General features: G+C 39.2%; 1 protein-coding gene and 1 pseudogene across 2 annotated transcripts; both read left to right on the top strand.

Annotated features, from left to right (window-relative positions):
* The first annotated feature begins 1,426 nt into the window (after positions 1-1,426).
* Positions 1,427-1,943, top strand: LOC309806856 (interferon alpha-13-like; annotated as a pseudogene). The gene has a single exon. The product of its transcript is annotated as an interferon alpha-13-like (transcript).
* Positions 1,944-6,862: 4,919 nt separating this feature from the next.
* Positions 6,863-7,432, top strand: LOC309807998 (interferon alpha-1-like; the record flags this gene model as incomplete). Its single annotated transcript, XM_082628009.1, has 1 exon — positions 6,863-7,432. The coding sequence occupies one exon, from the start codon at positions 6,863-6,865 to the stop codon at positions 7,430-7,432; it is 570 nt and encodes a 189-aa protein (XP_082484135.1).
* Positions 7,433-11,735: the final 4,303 nt, after the last annotated feature.

The following is an 11,735-nucleotide window of genomic DNA, read 5'->3' as shown; positions in this document are numbered from 1 at the left end:
CGCAACGTCTTCTTTAAAAAAAAAAATCAGTTAAGACTATCACGGGGTCATTAGAAATTGTCAAACATGGTAATTCCCTCAATTACAAACAAGAAGTAATCTTGAAAATATCACTGATTTTGCTTCCATTAAATATAGAAAAGTAGGGCTTCCCTGGTGGCGCAGTGGTTGAGAATCTGCCTGCCAATGCAGGGCACACGGGTTCGAGCCCTGGTCTGGGAAGATCCCACATGCCACAGAGCAACTGGGCCTGTGAGCCACAACTACTGAGCATGCGCGTCTGAAGCCTGTGCTCTGCAACAAGAGAGGCCGCGATAGTGAGAGGCCCGCGCACTGCAATGAAGAGTGGCCCCCGCTTGCCACAACTAGAGAAAGCCCTTGCACAGAAACGAAGACCCAACACAGCCATAAATAAATTAATTAATTTAAAAAAAATTAAAAAAAAATATAGAAAAGTAAAACTATATTAAATACTTGTTTAGCATAAAGAAAATATAGTTTAAATAAAGTTTAATAACCCACGTTTTATTATTAAAATATATTTTAATATTCTATGCTTACTATTTAAAATATTTTAATATATATTGTAAAAGTATGAAACATTTAAAATATTTAATTTAAATTAAATATAATATGAATTAATTTAAACATAACATTAATTTAAAATATAAAAAGTAAAATGCTGTGAGTTTTTTAATATTCCTACTTTTCAGATATTCAATACTTTCTCCCTCACTTTAATGCTGTATCCTTGAAAGACACCATGAAGTCCCAGAGCATCTACAGGGGCGCTCACCTCCCGCGTCCCCGGCCCCGGTGGTGGCCGCGCTCCGACTCACCTCCCAGGGCGTCCCCAATACCGTCCTGTCGTCCCATCGTCGCCGCCGCGTTCCCCCTTCTCTGAACCTTCGCTGTCTCGCGCCAGAAACGAGCCCGAATCTGAAAAATCGGCTCCCCATTCTCTGAGGCGGGGAATCGCTCTGATTCCCCACCTCAGACCGCTCAGAAGACGGCTTCTTTCTCAAAAATTGCCTCGCTCAAGTTTCTGTGAGAAAATAAAGCGCAAAACTCAGGGGAAGCCCCGAAAATGCAAGGTTCTGGCTCCCAGCCAGACAAAAATGTCTCTGGCGAGGCCGCGACAACGCTTCCTCTTCAACACTCAGCACCGCGAAAACGAAGGTTTTTCGCGCATTATGCTGATTATTAAAGCAGCCTCAGTGATTACGTTTCGCCCTGTCTCTCGAGCTGCAGGAAACAGCTGCAGACGGCAAACTCAATAGTCGGCGTTTCCCAAGCAAACCCTGCGCCCTCTACCGGCCGCCTAGGGAAGGACGCTGTCCACAGTTCCAGGGAAGGAACCTTCCAGCTAATTGTTTAGCGGTTCCCGCGCGCTCCCTGGCGGCCATGTAGTGGATCACTCAAATTCTCAGTGGCCCAGATCTATTTGCTAGTAGCGGGGTGATGCTCTGCTCCATCCCTGCTTGCTCTCTTGGGTGGACCTTGCCTAGGAGCCACAGTCAGGACAACAAGGACGTCTTCCAACAGTTGGAACAGATGCAAAGGATCCCCTCTCAGTGGTCCCTAAAGGACAGAGCCGACTTCAAATTTCCTTGGCAAAGAGAGAATATCACCCAAATCCAGATGATTCAAGGCTCCTGTTACCACTATCTGATGCTCCAGCAGATCTTCCAGCTCTTAAACACAGAGGACAGCCGTGTTGCTTGGAACAACACCCTCCTCGATAAACCCTTCCCTAGCCTTGATCAGGGAGGCTGGACTGACTGGAGCAGATGGAAGAAGACAATCTGGATTGTCCTGATTTGGGACTTGCTGCCCGGGAGTATTTCCATGGAATCCATGTCTACCTGAAGGCAAAGGAATACAGCCCCTGTGCCCAGGAGGTTGTCAGAGTGGAAATTGAAAAGTGCCTTTCCCTCATGTAAGAATCTTCAAAGAAATGTCAACAAACACAGAATATATTTTATACTTGTGACACTTTTTTATTCAATTACATTAGTGTTTGCTGAGTGCTCCAAAGCAATCTCAACTTACGTTTCTTCACAAGCTGAAAAATGTCTGAAATGAAAATCTTGATTTAAAAAAAATGTGTAGACGTTTTTTCTTGTATAAATAATTGTACCTTATAAACATTTCTCATATAAATAATTTTATAATGTAATTTAAAGGATCACTTTAAGTTTTGGGCTGGTATTTGCTATTTTCAACATATGAAGTTTCTTTTTTTATAGAAAGGTTTTTCAGATAGTGTGGTGTTAGAGATATTTGTCAGTTAACTTAATGCTGGTTGCTGTAACAGGTAAACAGAAAGCTGTCAGGAATTTGATCATAATAGAATGTTATCTTTCCCTGGTATAAGAGCACAATGCAGGCATTCCTGATCACATGGATATTCTGGTTTGCTCTCCTCCAAAGAGTGATTCGGAGACATGGGTACCCCCTGTTTTGAGGATTTTTCCATCATCAACAGGTGACTCCAAATTTGCCTGTAGTACTTGAGTCTACTCCACTCGGTGGTAAAGGGAAAAAGTCTGGTGGATCACATGGGATGTTTTCAAGGGCCAGGGCTATACAGGGCAAGAGCACTTCTGCTCATATTACATGGCGTGGATTTATCCTCGTGGGAAACTAATTGCAAAGAAGTTGGGAAACTATTGGATGATTAATGGTCAAGGAAGCAAGTTCAGTGCATAAGTCCACTTTTCATCTTTACACTATTTGTCCTAATGAAGCTCTGAGTGTGGGTGCAGGAGAACAAGTAATGTTCTTGCTTGCACACACTTCATTAAGAAACGATCTGGGTGAGAGGGAAGCGCAAGAGGGAGGGGATATGGGGATATATGTATACATATAGCTGATTCACTTTGTTGTACAGCAGAAACTAACACAATATTGTAAAGCAATTATACTCCAATAAAAATGTATAAAAAAAACAATCTGACCCTCAGAGAAAGAGAAATATATGGTATCTCTTGTATGGGGAATCTAAACAAAAATGATACAAATGAACTTACTTACAAAACAGAAACAGACTCACAGACTTTGAGACGAACTTATGGTTACCTGGGGGGAAGAGGGAGGAGGAGGGATAGTTGGGGAGTTTGGGATTGACATGTACACACTGCTATATTTGGGATGGAGGCCAACAGGAACCTACTGTGTAGCAGGGAACTCTGCTCAATATTATGTGGCAACCTAGATGGGAGGAGAGTTTGAGAAAGAATGGACGCATGTATGTGTGTGGCTGAATCACTTTGCTGTACACCTGAGGCTAGCACAGCATTGTTAATCAAATATACTCTAATATAAAATAAAAAGTTTTTAAAAATAAGTAAAAAAATAAAAAATCTCATCCCCTAGTTCTGCCTTAAAAGAAAGAAAACAGTCAAGTTTTGATGTTTATTATCAGGCTTAGTGATATTATGATTTCATGTATTTTTATTGTTCATTGGCTGGAATAAAGAGAAGGAAAAAAAAAACCGCAATCAGACTCAAATTCTTATTCCACAAGTTCAGCTTGGGGAAGATGACATGGATGTCACTCAGAGTTCACAGCATCATAGACTATTTGAAAGAAGCATTCAAGTTGATGCCCAAAGGCATAGCCTACAAGGAAAATATCCACAAGTGTAGACACATTACAAGTTGTTTCCTTATTTCCTGAGGGAGACAAGAAAAGTATGATCAGACAGCTCCTTGCAAGTACTTGAGGATAACTGAAGAAAAAGTGGAGAGCGAGTCTTCCATTTGTGTCCAAGCCTGTGATTCTCATCCTGATCTTCTAAATATCGGAAATACAAACTTGAAGAAAACATTCCTGCAGACGATCTTCAAAAAATATCTCACACAATATTCCATTATCACTTCCCTTGTAGAACCATGAAAAATTTACAATTTCTCTGTAGATTATTGTCCTCTCACATCATATCTATCTAATATATGTTGGTATTATTTTTTCTCCTATTATTATCATCATGAGTATGGATCGAGCTCCAGAAATGATAGGGACTGGACTAGCTGTCTAGGAAATGGGGTTGGGTAAGATGGTGTCTCTCCCTTTAGGTATTTTAAAGACTTCTGGGAGGTATTCCGAGGATACAATAGATCAGGTCATGTATTAATATTTGGGCTTCTTCAACAAAAGAGCATAGACTGGGTAGTTTGTAAAGAGCAGAAATGTACTGCTCACAGTTCTAGAGTTTGGAAATCCAAGATCTGGGTGTCCACGTGGTCCAGTTCTGGTGAGAGTCTGCTTCAGGTCTCACACTACAGAGTTCTCCTTGTTTCATCACAGGTTAGGAGAGGGAGCCATTTATCTCAGACCTCTACTATAAGGGCACTAATTTCATTTGTGAGGCCTCCATCCCCACACCCTAATAAAGTCCCAAAGGGTCCACCACCTGATACAATCACTTTGGGGGTTAGGACTTCAAACTAATCATTTTGTGGGGACTGAAATATTCAAACCAGAAAGGTCATTGAAAGGTACATGCTTGGCATCTAGAAGAGAGAATATATTCATGCTGAGTAAATAAAGAAGAATGAGCAATTTATCTGGCCAAAAGTGCAGGCCAAGGACTCAGAATCCAAACCTTGGTTTTCGACCTGCAGTAATGCTTTAATTATTATGTATCAAATTTTGGAAATAAATTGGGAATGGAGCCTATCGTCCCATGGAAGGGAATGAAGATACAGGATGAAAATGATCACTCGTCATTCTTTGTGAGGAGTCTCCAAAGAATCTCAGGATATAGGTAGTAATTGTCACATCAGTAAAGATCCACCGAAGAGTAATGTGGCAAATTGTCTGGTTGCTGTGACCTGTGTGAATCAGTGAAAGTTTGAGTTCAGAAATGTGGCTCTGTATGTGACACTAGCCTAGTTCTTTTCTATCATGACCTAGTAGAGGTCAAATTAGAGATGAGGCCATCTTCCTGAGTTTAATAGAGTGCCGGGCAAAGGCTGAAAATTGTGCTGCTCTTACAACTTCAATCCCCAGAGCCATATGCACCTTGAAGGAAAGAGAATCCTAGTGGTTTTAGCAATTAACTCAGTAGGCATGACTGATACCAGTAGGAGTAGAGTGGGAATACTAGCCACTGTCTATTATAATCCCAGCAAATACGACCGTGATAAAGGAAAATAGCTTGGTCATTCGTAACTGCCTTCCAGTGGGAGGAGAACATCTGAGAGTCTGCTTTAGTTAAAAGTACCTGTTGCATGATTACACTGGGCCTGGTGCCGAGGATACTACAGAGAATACGACAGAGTCCAGTTGCTACAGAGCTGATTTGCCGAAGATGGTCACATCACTATTATTTATTGAAAGATCAGAATTGGAGAGGGCTGAGGCCACAGAACATCCACTGCAAAATAAAAGAAGTCATGATCAGAGTTGAAAGTTAATTCTTTCCATGATACCAATCAATATTTATCCAGTTCTCAATTAATTACAAAGATGGTTTCCTTTTGTTTGAAAAGAATAGACTTGGATTGGAACCTTTGACAGTCTTTGGGAAATTTGAAATTTAATGCAAAAATACAGAGAAAGATTCAGATTGGTGATGATTGCTAAATCATGCATTCTCACTGGGGATGATACTGCTTCCATGGGTGCAAACATAGTTTTTAGGAGTATGAACGAATCTTGCTATTACAATGGTTTGTGGCACTCCAAAACTCAACCTGATACTACAAAACCTTAGTCCTTTGTATTCATTTTTGTCTTTGGGGTTTTTTTTGTGTGTATCATACATAAGAGAAGTGTTGACACTGACTTCAGGGAAGGTAAACACACTGTATACAAATCAGTGTTCCAACCTAAGGTGACTTGATGGTTCATTGGAAGACTTTCTCGCCATCATTTCCTTGATCTCAAAGCCATATTGTGAGAGGTGGCCTTTACTTACTTACGAGCAGCCATTGGCTGTCTTGTGGATGTTGCTTATGTTTGAGGGTCAGCGTGATTTGGGATCGGGAAATTAAATACAAGTTCTAAATTGTATTTATAAGTAAAATACAAAAAATATGATATTTTATTATTTAATTCTACTAAAGTTGTTCAACACATCCATAATTATGGCAAGCACTAAACAGAAAAAAATGTTGACAATATCTGGATGAATATCTAGCAGTCAGTGTAATTAAAAATTATTTTCTGATATGAAGCAAAATTAAAAGTTAAGTACCTAAAAATAAATATTAAAGAAATAATTTAGTTTTTCTATGATTTTGAGCAGCTTTGAATGATTTTTAAGTATGTCTGTACATTGGTATTATTATAAAGTATCTAAATTTTATTTGAATATATAATTTGATACATTCCTACTTATATAAGTAAATATACTAAATTAAAATCACTTTGAAAACTTAGTTATAAAGTTAAATTAAAATTCAATAGCTTTTACATTTAAATTATAGCTTAAAATTTTACGTATTCTTAACCCTGCATTGAATAGAAAGAGTAAGATTTGCACTTTCTTTTTCTATGTATAAAGTAAAGATACACATGGAGTACAAAAATAGATACACAGTATATCTGTGGTATCAAAATTTCATTCTGGGGGCAATTAGGAAAAAACTATCTAAAAAGGCTCTGTGGGCAGAGGAAAGAGAGGCAATAATGAAAAAACAAAAGGTTGAGAAATGTTGCCCTAACCCATCTGGAGAGTGCAAAATGAAAAGCAAAAACAGAAGTAGAAAGTAAGAGGGAACATTCAGAAAATGGAAATGAATGGGTTCCCATTTAAGACCCAGGCCTGAAGGAAGGTCTTCAGAGAACCTAGAGAGCAAGGTTCACAGAGTCCCCACCTCAGCCAGGCCGGAAGCATCTGCAAGGTCCCCGATGGTCCCAACCTTGTCCTTACTCCTGGCCCTGGTGCTGCTCAGCTGCAACTCCAGCTGCTCTCTGGGCTGCGACCTGCCTCAGACCCACAGCCTGGCTAACACGAGGGCCCTGATGCTCCTGCAACAAATGAGGAGAATCTCCCCTTTCTCCTGCTTGAAGGACAGAAATGACTTTGGATTCCCCCAGGAGGCGTTTGGAGGCAACCAGTTCCAGAAGGCTCAAGCCATCGCTGTCGTCCATGAGATGATCCAGCAGACCTTCCAGCTCTTCAGCACAGAGGGCTTGGCTGCCGCTTGGGATGAGACCCTCCTGGACAAGTTCTGCACTGCACTTTATCAGCAGCTCACTGACCTGCAAGCCTGTCTGATGCAGGAGGCGGGGCTGGAAGGGACTCCCCTGCTGAAGGAGGACTCCATCCTGGCTGTGAGGAAATACTTCCACAGAATCACTGTCTATCTGCAAGAGAAGAAATACAGCCCTTGTGCCTGGGAGATTGTCAGAGCAGAACTCATGAGATCCTTCTCTTTATCAACAAACTTGCAAGAAAGACTCAGGAGGAAGGAATGACACACACCTGCTTCAACACAGAAATGATTCTCACTAATGAGACCACACTTCCACCTGTGCTGCCATGTCAAAGACTCTCATTTCTACTGTCATCATGTCCTGAATTGACTTGTCAAATGTTTTCAGAAATATTAAGCAACATGATGTTCTACTCTACAGGCACTAGTTCCTCAAAGATGCCCATGCTGATCTATTTATCTATTTAAATATTTATTTATTTAACTATTTACAAAGATTAAAATTATTTTTGTTCATATAATATTATGTGCACATTTACACTGTAGTTTCAGAGAAAAATACACTCTTTGTATTTAGTCAATTTATTATTTTCTTTGTTCATTAAATTCTTTTTGCTATGGAAAACTTCTTGTATTTGTTTATTATTTTAAAAAATTACATCGTGGTGTATACACACACACACACACACACACACACAATGAATACTACTCAGCCATAAAAAAGAATAAAATAATGTCATTTGCAGCAACATGGATGGACCTAGAGACTATCATACTAAGTGAAGTAAGTCAGAGAAAGACAAATACATATCACTTATATGCGGAATTTAAAATATGATACAAATGAACTTATTTGCAAAACAGAAACAGAGTCACAGACATAAAAAACAAACTCATGGTTACCACAGGGGAAAGGGGAGAAGGGATAAATTAGGAGTTTGGGATTAGCAGATATAAACTACTATATATAAAATAGATAAGCAACAAGGTCCTACTGTATAGCATAGGGAAGTATATTCAGTACCTTTTAATAAACCACAATGGAAAAGAATATGAAAAAGAACATATATATGTATAACTGAATCACCTTGCTGTACACCAGAAACTAACAAAACACTGTAAATCAACTATACTTCAATAAACAAGCAAACAAAAAAAGAAAGTTAAAACGTTTAGCTTTCCTGAAAAAAGAAAAAAAACACCACATCTGATTGTAACCTGATTAAAGAATGGATAGTACAGTTCACTACCCATTACTATGTTATTCAAGTTATAAGTAAAAAGAGACTTCCTCTAAGCCAGGTTTTATGCTGCCCTCAGGACACAGAGGTGAATGTAACAAATTCAACTGTACTTTCTTGTATTATTGATTTCTGTAGAGAAACCAGACTAAAAACAATAATCATAATTAATATTAGTTATATAAATGTTATACTGAGAAGAAGTAGAAAAAAGTGAATTTCTCAGCAGTAGCTGGAACAAGGTATGTCAGGAAATAATAACAAAAGCAGTCAATATCCTCTACATTTGAGGGGCCAACATCCAAGTGCAAATGTCCTTTTGAAAATGGATTTTTGAGTCTGCAATTTACAAGCAGTTCCATGAACTGAAAGCCAAGGAACAGAAGTAGTTATGTGTGAAGAGTGAATAGAATAAGAAAAGGACTTCAAATTGACTCATAGAACCTTCAACTAGTAAAGGGAGGAAAGAGCCACCAGGGAAACAGAGGTAGAATGGCCATAAGTTAAGAGGATAAAAGGGAACGGTGATACGAGCCTATTTAAAAGACTAAAACTGCTTTCAGAATAGCATCATTCCAAACATGGATTGAAACTGCTCAGTACATCGGGAAAATAGATGTCATTGGAGATCTTAGTGAGAGCTGGTTTGGAGAATTAATCACCAGAAACCACACTGGAGGAAGGGTGAATAAGAGAAGAGAAGTTAGTGACAATTTACATATCATCTGGGAGATCTGCCTTCTGAAATGCAGGAGAGAAATAAAGTGGGAACTAGAAACAATTGTGGATTTTTTTCTGCATAATTTTCTCTTTTTAAAGTATATTAATCTCTGGATAGATTTCATGGGTTTGATATATTGGCAAATCATATTAATATGTCTAATATTTTATTTATTTTAAATCATGACATTTAATTACTTACAATGATAATTATCATTCTTTTGGTTAATAGGATGTTGAATGTCAGTCAGCTGCTCTGTGGATTGAAACCATCCACTACTTGGGGAAACAGATGAGAGGTGATTTGATGGAATTAATCAGCATAAACCATACTGGAGTAGGTGGAAGGGTGACAAGAGAAGAGAAGAACTCCCACTGTAATTGTTTCACCCTGGGAGTCATTTTACTTCTCTTACTCTCATCATAGTTATATTTACATTTGTTTTCCTTTTGCCTCGGTGCATCCAAGTGCAATGACAGCTTTCTAAGAAAGTTGAATGGAGAAGGAAAACAATGAAGTATTGAACATTATGGAAAACAATGGTACATTATTGTACCATTTATGTTTCCATTTTACCTCCTTATTTTGGGACTAACCTCAAGATAAAATAGAAAGTAATTCAGAAGAGCAAGACAACTGCTGCCCAGAAAAATACTAAATTAAAATGAACATATCAAAATTTAAAGACTCTGAAACTAGTAAGGCAAAGATGGCTAGTTTTCTCTAGCATCATGTACTTGCCTCACTGCCCTGCATTTTCACTGTGAGACAAAAAATGATGAGTAAAGAAGTTCAGCAGAAATGTAGTCACTGAATAATCTAGGGACAGTAATTAAATACTTCAATATAAGCTTCTAACTGTAGGTAAATCATCATTGAATTCTTGTGGCCAGCTCAGAAACTTAAGAACATAATGAGTATTCAAGAGTTTAATGAATTAAATTCAATACAGAAATCAACATTTAGCAAAATAAAATTCATTTAAGGTAAAGGTGAAAAAAAAAAAAGACTTACCCAAACCCATGCCCCTTGCACACACACACACACACACACACAGTGCATAATGTTTGGCTTGTGTCATCTGGAAGCTATGGAAATATTTGACACCTGAGTACCCAATGAAAAGAAGAGGGATTGTTCACAGAAACACTGTTGGGTCTAGGGCAGTTGATTGTTTTGGGGACAAAAGCAATTACCCTCCAGTAAAGTTTTGCTAAAAGTTGAAAGTGTGATGAGTTGACTCAATGGCAGCTCATTTAAAGAGTGAGTTAGTGAGAGTCAATTGGACAATGGGAGGCTTGTGTGCGCACTGAGCCAGAAGGTGAGATTAAACATGTGGTAATGGGTGAGGGGAGGTGGTACCTTGAAGGATAAACATGTTGTGGGGCTTGGAATTAGAACTGAAATGCAGCTAAAAAAATGAAGAAACCAGCCATGGATATGGGGAACAACCTGAAGAGTCATTAGTAGGAAAACGTTGAAAGAGTGAAAAATGCCAGTTGCATTTCTGGTCTTGAGGCCCTAGCAAAGCACTGCCACCTGGTCATACTTTCTGTACACAAAATCTGAGCGTATTATTCATGAATAATTTTGTCTTGAGTAATTAATATGAACCCTAGATAATGATAAAATTGTGAACAAGACATACACCTTTCTCCTAAGGGAGTTACTTGTCAAACAGGTCTAGTAAATCCTTTCTTTTTTCTTTTGGCCGCACTACAGGGCATGTGGAATCTTAGTTCCATGACCAGGGATCAAACCCAGGCCCTTGGCAGTTGAGAGCGCAGAGTCCTAACCACTGGACCACCAGGGAATTCCCAAGTAAATCCTTTCTTAAGAGGATAAATCCAGAGGACTGAGGCAGCTTGGCTGAGAAAGGAAATAAAGAGGGCAAAACCAGAGCCCAGGATCAGAGGTAAAATTTTGTTCTTAGCAAGGAGAACTGTTTGCATACTTTTGATTTTAACCAAGAGACTTTTGTCATTTGAAAGCTTTCAATTCATTTACATTGAAACATCTGAAGATTTTTGGCAAATTAAACAGAAATAGTGAAAACAATAATCTAAATGATTGATGTCTTCTAATCGATTCTAATCTATTTAGAGCATACATAAAGGAAAGGAAAAAAAAGAATAAACATCCAGAAAATGAAACATTACAATATTATATTTAAGAGACATTTATAGAAAGGACTTCAGAGAAACTAGGGGCCAGGATTCACACAGACACACACCTCATCCAGGCTATCAGCATCCCCAAGATCCTCAATGCCCACCCTGTCTGATGGCCCACTTGGTGGTTAGCTGTAGCAGCATATGTTCCCTGGGCTGTAACCTGTCTCAGAGGCATGGATTGGTTCACAGGAAGACCTGATGCTTCTGAGACAAATGAGGAGGATCTCTCTAATCTCCTCAGTGAAGGACATCTCTGGGGGACAGTGGATGGCAGCAGCTCCAGAAGGCCCAGGCTATCTCTGTCCTCCACAAGATGCTCCAGCAGATCTTCCACCTCTTCCACACAGAGCGCGCCTCTGCTGCTTGAGACACCTCCTTCCTGGACAAACTCTGCACTGGACTCTGTAAGCAGCTGGAGGATCTGGATGC

The sequence above is a fragment of the Mesoplodon mirus genome (genome assembly GCF_964341445.2).
Source record: "Mesoplodon mirus genome assembly, chromosome: 1".
Lineage (NCBI taxonomy): Eukaryota > Metazoa > Chordata > Mammalia > Artiodactyla > Ziphiidae > Mesoplodon > Mesoplodon mirus.
This window is presented reverse-complemented; position numbering and strand designations above follow the sequence as displayed.